Source organism: Halichoerus grypus, chromosome X (genome assembly GCF_964656455.1).
Source record: "Halichoerus grypus chromosome X, mHalGry1.hap1.1, whole genome shotgun sequence".
Classification (NCBI taxonomy): Eukaryota; Metazoa; Chordata; class Mammalia; order Carnivora; family Phocidae; genus Halichoerus; species Halichoerus grypus.
Window position 1 is genome coordinate 38,802,214 of NC_135727.1, and position 17,427 is coordinate 38,819,640.

Below are 17,427 nucleotides of genomic sequence, written 5' to 3' on the forward strand. Positions count from 1 at the left end.
TATTCCTGGGTTTCTTCAGGTATAGGATGTTAGAATCCTGAGACTTTGTAAGGAACGTCTGGGGCTACTGGGAAGTTTCAGGCAACATTTAAAGGTAATAGCAGAGACTATGAAATCAAACGACATTATAAAATGCCTTTGCATCCATGAGTGTACCCATCACAAAAGGCTGACTTAAATAATATATCTCATAAATGTTTATCATTTAACATATGTGTTTATTTTTTATTATGTAGTTGTGACTTTATATGCCACACTTGGCAAAGAAGCTGTAGTTCATGGGTTAAATGAATCTGAGGCTACCTACCTGATTACTAGTGTTGAACTTCTGGAAAGTAAACTTAAGGTAAATAAGAATTTTTCTTTGAATTCATGGTAGTGTTCTCTGACAGGAAAATGTCCAATAATAGAGTTCATTACAGGCCCACATGTAAGAGCTGGATCTTTTTTCTGCTCAACAGACTGCATTGTCAGATATCAATTGTGTTAAACATATCATTTATGTGGACAATAAGACTGTCAATAAAGCAGAATACCCTGAAGGATTTGAGATTCACAGCATGCAATCAGTAGAAGAATTGGGATCCAAGCCAGAAAACAGTAAGTAAAGCAGTGGAAACAAAATTTATTCATATATTTAAGGTTTATTTCAGTAGGTTAGGAAAAGAAGTAATGCAAATGAAAACCGTAAAATTCTTTGATGTAAAAAAAATTTTTTTAATGTTTAAACTATCAAGACCATATATGATTGAAGTTTTCTCTCCTTTTCTCCTCAAAGGTAACCAGTGTTTTAAAATTTACTAAATAGTTAATGTATTCAATGGTTCAGACTTACGGCAGTCTGAACTTTTTTTCAAGTAACCCGTTCTAACTTTCCTCCCTGGACCTCAGGTGAAGAGAAGATCTCCAGGCCTTCCATTCAGTAACCTTTTTTTTTTTTTTTTTTTAAAGCTTAATGCTAGTGATTTTAATGATGTCTCAGAGGATGCAAAAAGCTGTTGGCCAAGCTCATGCTCGGATTTATTCTACCACTGAGGTGGTATTTGGTATTTCATTTGAAACCAGTAGATGCGCCTTGTGGCAAAATGTCAGTTGGTCATCAGGACAGAGGGTTGAGGAAATTAAAGACTCCGTTTCAATAGTTTCTTTCTTCCTGTCTAATGTGAAGATCACGATAGTCTACTAGATGAGGAAAGGATTCATTTTGGTAGGAGAAAACGTTGCTTGAACCCCTGTTCAGCTTCTGAGTATTTGCACATTAGGGACTGAACACATTTGCAATGAGCGAGATTGACTGTACAGCGCTTTACCCAGTGTGGAGAATGGCACAGAGGCTGAGCTTTCATGCCACTTGCAGAAAAACATAGGAACAGTTTAGATAAACATTATCGCTTCTATGTAACAAGTGAGCCAGCCGCAACTTCTTGGAGGTCTGAGACTCCTGGGTCAGAGGTGAAGGACAGTTTTTTTTTTTTTTATTCATGGCGAAAGCAGTAGCCAGACTGTCCGCATCTGTGTTGCTTCCCCACACTCCGGTTTCCACAGGGCAGTGGGAAGAGGGTTGGGATGATAACCTGTACCTGCAGCGAGTCGTGTTACAGGAGAGCGGCTGTGAGATGAAGGAGCCCAAAGCTCGTAGAGAGGGTAGTATGACTGCCCTTTGCCCTGGAGAGAGAGAGAGAGATTATTTTTATTGTACTGGACAGGAAGCACATCTACTCTTTTGCTCTGGAGGTAGATGCTATCTCCACCTTCCAAGGTTGTTTATTGTGCAGACACCCTTGAAAAAATGGTTTAGAACCCGGTCACTGCCTCTGTTCACAAGATGTGCAGAAAGAAACTCAAGAGACCCATGGAGAATTGTCTCTCAACACCAGACAGACACTGCAAGATTGAGGTCACCTGGGAGGTCCTTATCAGTAGTGATCTGTTGCCAATTCTGTTGATTCACCAAAGGATTTTGGTATAAAACTATGGGGGTATTAGTCCTCATAATGTTGTGTAAGCAATAACCGGATAGACCACATAGCCCGCCTAGTTCCATTTATCTTTACAGTAATGAGATACATGTATTTTTTGGTGATACTTTACCTTAGTTGATAGTTACGATAACAAGAAGTGAAGCGTCCCATTTTGTCCTTGGACTGAGAAGAGCTTAACGTATCTACTGCTGGCTGCTTCCATTAATCATCAGAGAAAGAATGCAGTTCTTACTTGCTTCATTCTATAAACTGGCAGTAGATATCTTTTTTTAAGTTGTATTTATTTAGGTCACTTCTACCCCCAGTGTGGGACTCGAACTCATGACCCTGAGATCAAGAGTCACATGCTCTTCCAACTGAGCCAGCCAGGCACCCCGACAGTAGATATCTTTAAGGAGCATTAGCATGACCCAATTTGAGTATAACTTTATCTTTGGTTATTTCAGTGGCAAATCACACTGCTTAAATTTTTTATTTTAACTGGTATGTAAAAATACAATTCATTTTTGTAAACTGATTTTTAAAAAATAAAGTTTATTTTGTAGAGCAGTTTTAGGTTCATAGCAAAATTGGGGGGAAGGTACAGAGGTTTCCCATACACTCCCTGCCTCTACAATCCATAGGCTTCTGCATTTACCAACATCCCCCACCAGAGTGGTACATTTGTTTCAATTGATGGATCTACTCTGACATCTCATTATCACCCAAAGCCCATAGTTTCCATTAGAGTTGACTCTTGGTGGTGTACATTCTGTGGGTTTGGACACATGTATAATCGTCATATCACTATTATAGTACCTCCACTATAGTCTCCCCATCATAGTGGCACCATTATAGTACCATAAAGGATATAAACTGATTTTTAATAATCCACCCATCTTATGAAACATTTATTCTGTTAATATATCTGTGTATTCTGGAACAGAAAGGAGGTTACTAGGTCACCACAGTACCCCACCTTGAAAGTAGAAGCCTCAGTATGCTGTTTAAAATTAGCGTGTTAGAATTGTAGAGTTGAAGAAGTCACTGACAGATCAGGTCAACAACAACAACAACAGCAACGGAACACAAGGAAACTGAGGGAGATGATGGAGAGAGGTCTGTTATCCTGATCGTGGCGATGGCATCACAGGTGTATGCATATGTTCAAATCACCAAATTGTATATATTAAATATGTGTAGTTCTTTGTGTATCAATTATACCTCGGTAAAGCTATTTTATTTTATTTCTTTTTATTTTTTTAAAAAAAATAGGAACAGTTTAGATAAACATTATCTCTTCTATGTAACACTTGTTAGTCCAGAGTAGATAAATTAACAGAAAGAAACAAATTTATGTCACATTAAAGTTTTAAAATACTGATATACACAGCGTTTGCTTAGAGTGTGCATCTAGGCACTTAATAAATGGGGAGTTTCGATTTCACTCAACTGTTTGTTAGTATTGTGGAGTGACAAAAAAGTAATGTTGTTAGTAGCAATTCTCTTTATTGGTAGGCTAGAAGATACTTTCCAAGTAACAATATTTACAGTTTTTCTAATTTGCTTCCTTTAACCTGTAACATACCAGTTAAAATAAAAAATTTAAGCAGTGTGATTTACCACTGAAATAACCAAAGATAAAGTTATACTTAAATTGGGTCATGCTAATGCTCCTTAAAGATATCTACTGTCGGGGTGCCTGGCTGGCTCAGTTGGAAGAGCATGTGACTCTTGATCTCAGGGTCATGAGTTTGAGTGCCACTGTTCTAATTGTATTTATTGAAATGTAATGTGTTGTCTATTTAATCTAAACTTTTTAAGCTCGTGTGTTATGTCTTTTTTATTTCATTTTTCCATGAATGCATTTTTATTGTATTTTCCAAAAGTGTCCATCCATAAATTATTAGGTGGGGAAAAAATGTCCTCACCACACATAGTTTGAAAAGCATGACTCTAGCGCAGAGGTTGGTAAATTACAGCCTGCTCTCTGTTTCTGTAAATACAGTTGGACTGGAACACCATCACAATTGTTTAACAAACGCCTTTGGCTGTGTAGTTTTGGCAGTGACTGTATGGCCCTCAAAGCCTAAAATATTTACTGTCTGAACCTTTGCAAAAAGAGTCTGCTGACCCCTGCTCAAGATGGCTGAATCTAATCTGTCGGGAAGACCTCTCTATTTTCCGCTCCCAGTCATTCAGTAAGCAAAGATAGCTCTGGAGCTCAGGAACTTTAAGATGATTAAACACCCTAACCCCCTTCAGACAGAGGGTTAGAAGAAGTGAAGTTTAGATACTATCTAGATATTACCTTTGATAGGGAATGGAGAGCTTATAAACCCCTCCACATGGTGTCTCTCTCTCAGTATCTGGAAATTCCTGTCTAATTTTGATTCCACAGAATCAAAGTATGATCCAATCCAGATAGGGCAATAAGCACTAAATCTGGAAGACCCAAAAGGGTCCCGAAGCCAGACACATGACAAGTGTTCTGACTACAGGAGTGAGTGAGCAAGTGAGTCAGAGAGAAGGGACCTCTTACGCCATTATTTTTATCTAACTGCACATTCAGTACTTTGAAAAAAATGATTTCCTGTACAGATTTCAAGAAGCAACGATAAAAACAGTGGAAAGGGTAATTTTGGTGGTGTTCTTTGGATTTTACTTGCTGCTTGGAATCTAATCTTAAAATAGCCTGTTAAATGTATAATGGTTATCTAATTCAGTTTCCATGGTTCAGTTATGGTAAAATAAAATTATTTTTATAAAAAGTTAAAAAAAAGAGATCAAGTCCAGCGGTTTCCAATCACGTTCATACACACCTGTGGAGCCTTTGCTCCATCCCAGGCACAGAATGTTCCGAGCTAGGGACCAGAGATAGAGATGGTATTTTGTTTAAGTTCCACAGGTGATTCTCATGCCCACCAGCTGTTAAGAACCACAATCAGGTCCAACCGTCTCATTTTAAAAAGATGAGAAGACTGAGGCCTGAGGAGTTTGCATCCAATACTCTATCCTTTCGATTCTCCACAGTCCTGGATAGCTTTCTGCAACACTGGAAAGGCAGGCGTAGACAGGGATTAGGGTGAGCATCCAGAAAATGGGCCAAATCGAGTTTGAAATTCTCACTGCAGGTAACCAGAATTTGATCGCCATTTTTGTGTTGATTATCAGTAGAGAGTATTTGTTTTACGCAGTTTATCATGATGCAAAAATCTAAAAATCTTCATCTTTGTTTAGCAATTTAACTTTTAAACTGAAGAAAACGCCGTGCTTTTTTCGTTCATTTAGTGAGCATCCCTCCAAATAGACCGACCCCTTCGGACATGGCTATTGTCATGTATACCAGTGGTTCTACTGGCCGACCCAAGGGAGTGATGATGCACCATAGCAATTTGATAGCCGGGATGGCAGGCCAGTGTGAGAGAATTCCTGGACTGGGGTAAGAGAGAGTTATTCCACTTTCTCCTTAGAAATCAGAGCCCATGTTTGGCCTTCTCTAAACTCAATCTATATTAAAATGACAAGGCTATTGATGTTCCTAATTACCGCACCTTTTTAAGAATGGCTAAAGTGTTTCTCTCATTTTGTTTTAGACCAAAGGACACATACATTGGCTACTTGCCTTTGGCTCACGTACTAGAATTGACAGCAGAGATATCTTGCTTTACCTATGGCTGTAGGATTGGATATTCTTCTCCACTGACACTCTCTGACCAGGTGACAAGCTTTTCACTATATTGGCGTGATCATATTAAGTTGCATTGTTTGGCTGACAACATTTTGCTGAAACTTGAGATATTTTAATTCTGTGAAAGCTTTCTCCTTGACTTCAAAAAGAGTTTCCATGAGCAAATATGTAGTTGTGGAAAAGAATCTTGTGGATTTTTTAGCATTGCTTTATCTACATCTTTTAAAACAATTTCAAAACTAACAGTTCATCTTGTCTTTATTCGATTTTGATTCTGGATAGCTAGGATAGAGAATATAAAGGCTCTGAGCCTTTTGGACACATTATCCATCAACAGCGGTAGGTTTGGGGGAGGAGATGTGGTGGTAGGATTGGAGCCCGGTTTTACACTGAGTTTTCTCTAGCACTGTGCTGTCGACTGCAGTAGTCCCTAGCCACATACTGAAGTAGAGATAATTAAAATTAGATGAGAAAAATTTCATTTCTCAGTTGATGTAGCCACATTTCAAGGTCTCAGTAGCTGCATGTCACTGGTGGCTACCCCGTTGGACAGCACAGGTACCAAACATTTCCATCATCATGGCAAGTTCTATTGCCTATCCAAAGGCAGGCCTCAGCTTTGTGCCCTGAGTCCGGGTTCTCCCTTCTCCCTGCTGTAGGAAGGCCAACAGTGGTTAGAGCTAACTCATGTACTTAAAGCCCATTTGAAATTACACATCCAATACCTACTAATAAATGAGACTTGATCTAGTCAAGTTAAAACAGACCTGTGAATAAGACTGGGGCTTGGATTGTAAAACAAAATTTTTAGAAAACTTTGTAATGGTTAAAAAAAAAAAAAAGAAAAGAAAAAAAGGAAAATCTGTGATGATTACATTTCAGTGCACTGTAGTGGGTTTTTCTTATGTTCAGAAATATTTTCAAAATGTGAAAAACATTTCAATAGGCTTTGAGTGTAATTCCCCCCTGAGAAGTTCAGAAGTCAAGGACTAGGAACCCTTGTTTTCACTGCCTTTCTGAAAACAGTCGCCTCTGTGTAGGGAAGGGGGCAGATGGAGTGAATGCCCCACCTACCTTTTTAATGAACTTTATAAGAAAGAGCCTAAATCTTACCAGGAATCTAAAACCCAGGAATCTCCCTCACATTGGAAATCCGAAAAAGGGGGACGATTAGAGGCACCGCATGTGAAGCCAGCAGATAATTGTGATGTTGTCCTAACAAGGGTTCTTGTAATTGTAATAAGACAAGAGAAATGATACCATTACTGAGAGTAATAAAGAAAGTGAGGAAGGGCTCCTTGTGGCTACTGCTACCCTGGAACAGCTCTCTAGAACAAGTGGTCAGTACCACATGGAGGGCAGCTCTTTCTCGAAGGACGTAAGAGCCCATCTTTCTCTCTACAGAGCAGCCCTCCCGTGTGTGGTGTGCATGTGCGGGGGTAGGTTTCCACTTGCAAATGTGCACACACTTGCACGTACATAAAACAAGTAGTTATTGTATGTCCTTTATCCATCTTAAAGAAAAGGAGGATAAAAGCAATTGAGTTATACCAGCAGAACCTTCTGTATGACGAGGCTGTGCTACCTGGCAGATCACACTCTTTCTTAAGAGCTGGTTTTCTTCCCACCTGTGTCAGCACAACTAACACAGCCTACGTCTAAACTTACAGACTAATGAACTGCATTATAGCAGATTCTTATTTTCACTTTTTATTTTTAAATTTGTTTTATTTTTTTTAGAGGGGGGGAGCAGAGGGGGAAGAAGACAGAATCTTAAGCAGTCTCCACACCCAGCACATGAGCCTGACGTGGGGCTCGATCTCACAACCCTAAGATCATGACCTGAGCTGAAATCAAGAGTCGGACGCTTAACCAACGGAGCCACTCAGGCACCCCAGCAGATTCTTATTTTCATTTCCCTTTTTCAGTGGGCTCCTTTATCATTGTTTCTGCATGCTGATTTGACATTTGAAATCCCAAACAGTTATTTATGTGTGTGAGAAGTAAAAGAAAAGAAAACGAAAGAAAGTAGCACGTACACATTGACATATGTATGTGCATATCCCCACATAGTCAGTGGTAGTGTCTTCAGTATCCTGTCAACGAAAATGTTATCAAATGAATATTTTTGTATGATGTTAATTGACAGCAGTGACTTTGAGAGGTGGCTTTACCATTTGGCTCATCAAAGAAAGTTAAAAGTATCTTCAACTTTGTTTTAGTGCTCCATCTACCTTAGTTGAGGGCTTCTGTTTTTCCTTTTTTTTCCCTAATGGATGGTTCGTGCTGTGGTCGATTATGTCATAAGTAAGTGCTCCATTTACCAAAATATCCCATTATCCTTCATTCTGAATCAGCATTTCTCCTCTAAAGAAGGCTGAAATGTGCTTGAAGAACTAATCTGTGGACTAAAGCACTAAAACATTTACGCCTTAGACTTTTGTAGGTTATGATGGTTCTAACCGATAACTCCCAGAGCAGTAGAAGATCAGATTCCATGTGTAAATTTCTGTCACTGTCATCCTTGATATTCGAATTACAGCATTTTTTGCAAAGGTTGGTTTTCCTGATCCTATTCACTTTGTCTTTGCTGTAGTCCAGCAAAATTAAAAAAGGAAGCAAAGGAGACTGCACTGTACTGAAGCCTACACTCATGGCGGCTGTTCCGGTGAGTACAGAATGTAAATGTCCTTTGCTGCTCGCACTTGGACTTTTTATTTTTATTTTTATTTTTTAAAGATTTTATTTATTTATTTGAGAGAGAGAATGAGATAGAGCATGAGCGGGGGAGGGTCAGAGGGAGAAGCAGGCTCCCCGCTGAGTAGGGAGCCCGATGCGGGACTCGATCCTGGGACTCCAGGATCATGACCTGAGCCGAAGGCAGACGCCTAACCAACTGAGCCACCCAGGCACCCTCACACTTGGACTTTTTAAACGGTAATACCCTTAGGGATTTGTGTACTGTTTTAAATTTTAATTTTACTGTGTTGAAATTATGGCAGATGTGTTCATTAGAAGTTTCGATAAGTATTGGGAAGGATGGGATGGCAAGCTTCTGCAATGTATGCCTGCTAGTGTTGCCGATACTTGAAAATGAGGGGCTGAAAATGACCTGAGTTCAGATCACCTTGTGTGAGAATCGGTCATAATGTTTCAAAGGTAGAAGGTTATCCTACAGATCGTTTTTGTTTAATCACAAATTAAAAAAAAAACAAAAACAAAAACTGAGTGAACGTAGGCCATCCCAGAGAGCTGAAGCAGCATATCCAAGGTATGGAACTGAGTCTCGAATCCGAGCCTCCCGACCCTTATGGTGGGTGACCAGGAAAACTGGCACTGGAGAGAGCTTCCAAAGAGAAAAGATGACTTTTAGGTATTTAAAATCCTTATGTAAAATAGTGCCTTTTACGAAAAGGAAGACGTTACAGTTTTTTGGCCTTTTTTTTGTTTTTAAAGATTTTATTTATTAGGACAGAGAGAGCACAAGCACGGGGGGGGTAGGGGGGGAGAGCAGAGGGAGAGGGAGAAGCAGACCCCCTGCTGAGCAGGGAGCCTGATGCGGGACCCTGGGATCATGACCTGAGCCGAAGGCAAATGCTTAACCGACTGAGCCACCCAAGTGCCCCATTTTTTGGCCTTTTAATAATAAATCCTGAAATATTTAACACAATGTTTCAAACTTGCATAATCAAATATATTCTAGCACTTTTAGGGTCGGAAACTCCAGTGGGACTGTGTATCATGACTTGCTTGTATTATGATCAGATTTTAAGTCTTATCCCAATATCTTTCTCAGAACTATTTTCGCACATGGAAAGTCAGAGATTAGATCGTGAAGTGTTCAGCCCAAGTTTTCTAAGAATTACAGATGGAAGTTACTTTGTTTTTTAAGCTTCTAATTACAAAATTACCAAATAACTAAAGAATTAGGGTAGGTCAGAGTGGACTTTGCCTTTTTATTTAGAGGTGCTGTAGAATTCAGCACGTTTACAAACAGAAAGAAGCTTCTCATTAAAACGTAAGAAAGTGATGCTAATGATAGGTTCCAGGCACTGTGCTAAGTGCTTTAAATGGATTATCTCACTTAATCGTCCCTAAGACTCTGCTAGGTGGGTCCTGTTTTTCTGGTTTTATAAAGGAAAAAACTTGCCTGAGGTCACAGAGCCCATACTTGCTAAAGTTTAAGTGTGAACTGAGTCAGTCTTAACTCCTATGCTTATCTAATTAAGATTGTTTCGTTTTGGGAAACAGTATTTTGGCTTTATTACCCAAAGTACAGGAATCCCCAGTAAACCATATCAGAGAACATAGGGAAGGAAAAGGGCCAAGGACTCTAGGAAGTAATGTCTGAATTTAGGCCTAAAGGCCATTGTCCATTCTTCTTTACTTTGTGTCTTGGAAGGCTAGCTTCTGTGGATGAATTACCAGGGCTTGCTCGCCTTCCGATTTGTGGTTGGGTTCAGCCAATTATTGGCACTCAGGAGAGATCACGGGGCAGGGAGGCAGGGGTGGGGGGGATGGGGGGGATGGGGAAGGGTGTCTGCGTACTTTGCTCCTTCCCTGCTGGGCTGTAGTTTAGGGAAGTTGTCAGGCGCCCATTGGACAGTCTCTTCTTTCCCACTGGCTGTAACCAGGTCTTGCCCATGGCTATAGTCCTTACCGGGTTCCAGTCCTACTTCTCTCCAGTGACTTCTTCAGGTCTAGGGATAATAAACAATCTCCCATGTTGCTGGTCCCTTGATGCTTCACCCAACTTTGTTGGTTCCCTTAGCTCTTCCTACTCCTCTATAAATAGGCCTTAAAGTTAAAAAAAATATATGCACCTATGAAAACATACATATATTATATATTTATATTTGGCATTTGTATATTATTACATGCTATTATTATAGTACATGTGTATTTTTAAACATTACTATTAGTTATTAAATTATATAATACATATATACAATAGATGTTAAATTTCTTGTTCAGATAATACATTACTTATATATAGTAGGTACTCAGTAAAAATTATTGATGTAAAATAAATGTTAGTTTCATGATATGACATATATTTTCCCTATGTAGTTACAGTTTTTCTCTGTTTAACCCTATCAGTTCCTTTTAAAAATTCATTTCATCTATTATTAGAAGATCCAATAAGAGAAGATGCAAAGTAATACATTTCAAAATTAAAAATTCCTTAACATTTTCTCAAATTATATTTATTATGCCAATGTTAATATTTGTAGCACTAATTATCATTTAATAATAGATATTATAGTTTATAATGGATTCTGATTCAGTTAGATTCTATAATTAACAACCTACTCAATTATCCCGTATTAATCAGACTTTAGTACATCAGATATAATGGCTAAAACAGATTATTTTTATCAGGGTTGAAAACTACAAGCAGATGAAAATAGCAGCTGTCCTTAATAATTGGATATGATTTTGTTTTATGTGTTTTAAATACATTTTTAGATTTTTACTTAAGTGCTTATTAAATGAGAAAAAATAGCAAAAGAAAAATCTTTTTTACTGAGAATTGGTAGATTCTGTTATCTGAGTTAGTTTCTTTCCTGGGTCAGAATAAAAGATCCATTTAGAGTCGTATATTCAGGGGCGCCTGGGTGGCTCAGTCATTGGGCGTCTGCCTTCGGCTCAAGTCATGATCCTGGGGTCCTGGGATCGAGCCCCGCATCGGGCTCCCTGCTCCACGGGAAGCCTGCTTCTCCCTCTCCCTCTTCCCCTGCTTGTGTTCTCTCTCTCGCTGTGTCTCTCTCTGTCAAATAAATAAATAAAATCTTAAAAAAAAAAATCATATATTCACAGAGAGAATTTAGAATAAATTCTTCTTGTAAGCAGTGACTCAGTTGAACATCATGTAATTATTAGGTTGAACTAAAGGGTGGCTTAATGTGCTAATAGTAAATCCTGCCAACTTGTTGCAACTGTATTGTTTGTGTTCCTTCCTCATTGAGGTCTTTCTGTGCCTATGACTCGTATCTCCTGGAAGGAGCAGTGGAGGCAGTTCTCACACATCTGTCTCACTCCCATATGTTTTTTTTCCCACCCAACATCCCATTCACTTTTTTTAAGAGGGATGGTTACAGGATGTTAAAGTCCTTTAAGGGAACTTTTGGAATTTCTCAGTCACAGATCTAGACAAATATTTCAGTTCTATAATAATGATTCCATCTGGGGAAATGGACAGAACAATGCTATACCATGCTTGAATACTGTGCTGTGCTCTGCACCCCCCCCCCAGCTTTGTTGAGATACAATTGACGGAACATTGTGTCAGTTCAGGGTGTATAATGTGATGATTTGATATACGTATATATTGTGAAATGATTACTGTAATAATGTTACTTAACACACCCATCACCTCACATAGTTACCGTGTGTGTATATGTGTGTGTGTGTGATGAGAACATTGAAGACCTACTCTTTTAACAACTTTCGAATATACAGTACAGTCTTTTTAGCTATAGTCACCATGCTGTGCCGTACATTACATCCCCAAGACTTAACTCATCTTCTTCCTATAATGTTGTACCCTTGGACCAACATCTCTCTATTTCCCCCACCCCTAGCTTCTGGCAACCACCAGTCTACTCTCTGTTGCTGAGTTTGGCTCTTTTAGATTCCACATATAAGTGAGATCATATGGTATTTGTCTTTTTCCGTCTGCCTTATTTCATGTAGCATAATGCAAGAGATGGTTTTGTTGTCTTCATTTGTGAATGGCTCTATTCTGATATCAAAAGAGCCATTCCTAAAGTCATTCATTGTAGCACAACTGAATTTATACTAATTGCTACTTTAAATATTTAAAACCAGGTATTTATAAATAGGTGTGCTTTGTGCAACAATTCTTATTAATTTGTGCTAAGTCATTTCAAGAAAACATTTAGTGATAGTCTGGGCTTTTTTGCTTCTCTGGTTTTTTTTTTTTTTTTTTTTTTAAGATTTTATTTATTTGAGAGAGAGAGACACAGCGAGAGAGGGAACACAAGCAGGGGGAGTGGGAGAGGGAGAAGCAGGCTTCCCGCCGAGCAGGGAGCCCGATGCGGGGCTCGATCCCAGGACCCTGGGATCGTGACCTGAGCCGAAGGCAGACGCTTAACGACTGAGCCACCCAGGCGCCCCTGTTTTGTTTTTTATATGTTATCTTGGGAGTCACTGTATCCCAAACCTAGTCCTACTTTTAATTTTCCAAGGAGCTGTGAGCAAGAATCCTATTCTTTTTTGTTATCTTAGGTTCTATTGACAGGGAATCAAAATACCTAAATTATAGGGACATAAAACTCTAGAAAACTGTGTAAGTAAACTCTTTTAATAAGCTCTGTAAATCTCTCTGCCATGCTCTAAGAGTCACAAGGTAGTAGTGACAAAAACACCAGGATTAGATTCAACATAGTTGGGTGTTCTGGTGCTATTTGAAAATAAGTGAATATATTTGAAAGAAAAGAATTAAAAAAGGTTTTTATGTGGGAGGTGAATGAATTATTTACACTCTAGTTAGCATTTTTAAAAAAATTTTAAGTAAACTTAGTGTATAGAACTGAAAAACCCCTATACTTGTCCCTAGTCTTTTTGAAATCGCGAACAAGTAAATTCAGTGAAATTAATTATATAATAAAAATATCCATTATACTGAAGACTTTTACCTAAGATGTTGTAAACAAGGTATCTTCAACTAAAGACTGTCTCAGTGTTGGTGTAATTCTTTTCAGATTATTGACTATTTTGCTTACCTTTTAGGAAATCATGGATAGAATTTATAAGAATGTTATGAGCAAAGTCCAAGAGATGAATTATATTCAGAAAACGCTGTTCAAGATAGGGTATGATTACAAATTGGAACAGATCAAAAAGGGATATGATGCACCACTTTGCAATCTGTAAGTACATGTCATAGACTCTATAGTGTGAGCCTTTAGATCTTGTGTGTTTACATCTGAAGCTGAATAAGTAACTGGCAAGTTAATTTAGTGTGAGCATCGCTGCCATCATCATAAGGTTGCGTTTCTCTTTTACTCACTTCTAACCCTCATTGCTTACACAGCCAACACAGAGGACCCCGAGCTCCGATCGTGGCAATTTAACAAATTTTAATAGTCGAGTAAATATTTAAGATTCAATTATAAAATTTGGTCTTGTGAAGAAAAACTAGACTTTCAAATCAAGACATTTGAGTCTAAAAAGGGCCATGTCCAACTGAAAGTGATACTCAAGATTTTATTCTGCATGAAGGTTTCTAATTTATTGTCTTCATAAAACAGTATAATAAGCATATGAATATAACAGCTATTTAAAATGTGGTGCTGGGGGAGGTGGAGATGGGAAAGCATTTTTCATTAAGAGAGAGATAAGTCAATAACTAAATGTTCTAAAGAGAGCTGTAATTTATTTTCCTTTGACGACATCATTTTCTTTCATTTACTGTATGTCAAAGCAATTTCCAGACACTGTACTCTTCTTTTTGCATTTTTAAGAGTTTTTCTGGCATTTTTGAAAATTAAAGTACAGTGGACACATAACGTTCCCTTAGTTTCAGGCGTATCACATAGTGATTCGACCCCTCTGTACGTTATGCTGCGCTCACCACAAGTGTAGCTACCATCTGGCGTTTTTGTCAAAGCACTATTAGTCGTCACTTTGTTAACCTCTCATTAATTACCACCATGGTTCTCAAACTTAGGTGTCCAGCCAAAGTTGAGCAATCTTGCTCAGAGCTTATAAATTAGGATGTCACCAAGAATAATGTATGCATGTATTAAAATGATCCCCCCCTTTTCCATTTTTTCAAGGTTATTGTTTAAGAAGGTGAAGGCTTTGCTGGGAGGCAGTGTCCGCATGATGCTGTCTGGTGGAGCACCACTGTCCCCGCAGACACACCGATTCATGAATGTCTGCTTCTGCTGCCCAGTGGGTCAGGGTTATGGACTCACAGAATCGTGCGGTGCTGGGACAGTTACGGAAGGTAAGTGTTGGTAACGTGGCAAATAATTCAACGTTAGTTTGCATTTGCATTAGCTTTAGGAACCACGGTATTTTTATACCTCGTGAGTAATATCAGATTCAGGGCAAACCTGAATAGTTTCAGTAACTTCTAATTGAACTATCTTGTGTGCTCTTTATTTTTAAGCCTTGTAAATATTTATGCCATTTTGTCAGTCCTCAGGATTCTGTCACCGTGGGCCTTTAATCTCCTCTCCCTAAATGATTACTTCCTCGGAGAACTGCCCTCTTGGAATAAAGTATCATTTTTATGCTCCCTCTTGAATGTATCTTCCTGCTCTGACTTCTTGTTTGTTCTCCTTCTGTTAATTTTCATCATCCTAGGGCAGTGTTTATCAACTTTGGCACCACTGAAAGTTTGAACCAGATAGTTCTTTATTGCTCAGCTCTCCTGTGCATTATAAGGTGTTTAGCAGCCGGATGGATGGATGCCAGGAGGAATTCACTCCTCCCAGTTGTGGCAGTGGAACGACTGGAAACATTACCAGATATCCCCCGAGGGGCAGAATCATCCTGGGGTGGGAAACGCTGGGTATAGTAAGATTTTTTTGGATCATCCCACTTTCACTTCAACTTACTGTGTCCAAAATCGGTGCCAGCACTCCAGACCATCTCTGCACCTCACAAATTGTTTGCGACAGTGGTGTTACCATCCTTAAAGTCATTCGGGGCATTTGCTTTGAAGTCATCTAAGTAAATATCTTGAACTTTGATCGGGTCTTCCCACTTCCTCGTTGGATTGCTCCCTCCCCTGCATGCCACCTTTGACATCCAGCCTTTTATTCCTTCGCACTGCTCCGAGGCAAACAGCCTTTCCACCGCTGTGCCTGCCTCTAGGATAGCACTTCGGGTTGATCCTGTGCACTTGTGGTAGACACCTCTGCCTCAAACACCGCCTCATTCTCAGCGAACCAAACTCCCCAGACATCTTCGATCTCGTGCCATTGTACCCATCGTTGTTTTCCATGATTTCCCACATCTCCACGTACCTGGCTCTGCTCTCCAGACAAGCCCGTCTTCTCACTCTTTCTCATATGGCCTTTCTTGCTCTCACCTCTCTGTATTTTCTGTTCCCTTCTCTTGGAATGCCCTTTTGGCTAACTGGTCACAGCTGCCTTTTCATGCCCAACTCTTCAATTAAGGCTTTCCCAATTTTACATTGATCTTTCTAGTCTCTGAGGTACCGTTGTGCTCACTTCTGGTACCGTGCAGTTGAGTATTTAAATGTGCTCTAAATTGTTTCATATGCAGTTTGGCCCAGGTAATTTGTTAGTAAGCTCACTGAGGGCACAGTCTCCTTATCCTTTATGTGTTTTCTCTTTTCAGTGTTTAATATAATGCTAGGTACATTATTGGCTATCTGTAAATACTTGATCACGGGGAAGTACTGCTATGGAGAGCAGTACTTCCCTATTACAAAAGGAGAATATCATCATCGTCATCATCCTCATCATGGTTGGTAACGGCAGCTAATGTTTATCAAAAGCTTAGTTTGTGCCCGGAAGTGTTAAGCCCCTTCCACGCATCATCTCATTTAATCCTGACAACATATTCCGGTTAAGAAGGAGGTTTTCTTACTATCCCCATGTAATAGGTGAGGAAATGGAGGCTTCACGGGGCTAAGTAATTTGTCCGAGTCACACAGCCACAGTGAGTGGTAGAGAAGGAATTCCGCTCCAAATCTGTCTTACTGGAATCTGAGGTAGATAATGGCGGAGCCAGCTCTCCTCTTTTACCAGAGGTGTTTGTACTTAATTATCTGAAACATAGCCTGTGAGAAGCAAAAATGATGTGACAACACTGGAATTGATTGCACTGTCGAAATGAAGTTGAAATATTGAAACCCTGACCACGCTTTGCACTGCACTCATCATGGCCTCTCTCTTGTCATCTGTGAGACTCCGGCTCGGACTCCAGTATTCCTGGTCTCACGCGGGTCTGAAATGTGGTATGCTAATATCTTTGTTGCTTTTTCCCTCGTAGTTACTGACTATACTACTGGCAGAGTGGGTGCCCCTCTCATTTGCTGTGAAATTAAGCTAAAAGACTGGCAGGAAGGTAAGAATTTGATGACAAGCTCTACTGGTTCTAGATGTGCTGAAAACCACCTTGAGCCTCAAGATACCCAGTCTTTGAAGGGTTAGGTTGTCTGTGGTAGCGAGTGAATCTTTGCTGTTGCTCGTTCCCTGTGCTTGCTTTCTCCTCAGTAACATCTTTAGGTTCCGAAGAGGAAAAGAAAATCTCTAGAATCAAGGCATGGTGATTCTGAACTTGAGAATACTTGATGGTGAAGAGGAAAAACATTCTTAGTGGGCCATTCCCTGGGTTTGGAGAAGGAGCCATATCCTATCTTTTGAAGCTCCACTTTGCTAGTGAGGAGGGTTGGGGCTGGAAAATGAAACCCCAGATTTTTAGGGGATAGAGTGATTCATCACACACACACACACACACACACACACACACACACACACACCAATCCCTTAGCTCTTGACCCCAGCAAACGTTTTCACAGTTGAGACTCAATTCTCCAGCTATTTGTGTAATTTTATTTTTATATGTGACTACAAAAGGAAGCTTGCACTTTACAGATATTGGCGATAATCCTTTTTATAAATCAGCTGAAGGCAAAAGTAAACCAGTCTTCCTGATGAAATTGTGAAAAATACTAAATATGTGCATTAACTGCAAAATAATTAACAGCTTGGCCTTGCCAGATAGAGCAAAAGTAATTAAAAGGCTTACAATTTTAAAAGGGAGTAT

At 39.4% G+C, this 17,427-nt stretch overlaps 1 protein-coding gene across 3 annotated transcripts in view; it reads left to right on the plus strand.

Annotated features, from left to right (window-relative positions):
- Positions 1-17,427, plus strand: part of ACSL4 (acyl-CoA synthetase long chain family member 4) — an 80,931-nt gene that overhangs the window by 44,754 nt on the left and 18,750 nt on the right. For all 3 annotated transcript variants that reach the window (XM_078063986.1, XM_078063987.1, XM_078063988.1), the window contains exons 5-12: positions 237-346; positions 462-600; positions 5,253-5,403; positions 5,558-5,681; positions 8,249-8,320; positions 13,408-13,547; positions 14,457-14,629; positions 16,651-16,725. In XM_078063986.1, the coding sequence (XP_077920112.1) occupies positions 237-346; positions 462-600; positions 5,253-5,403; positions 5,558-5,681; positions 8,249-8,320; positions 13,408-13,547; positions 14,457-14,629; positions 16,651-16,725 (984 nt within the window). The remainder of the gene's footprint in view (positions 1-236; positions 347-461; positions 601-5,252; positions 5,404-5,557; positions 5,682-8,248; positions 8,321-13,407; positions 13,548-14,456; positions 14,630-16,650; positions 16,726-17,427) is intronic.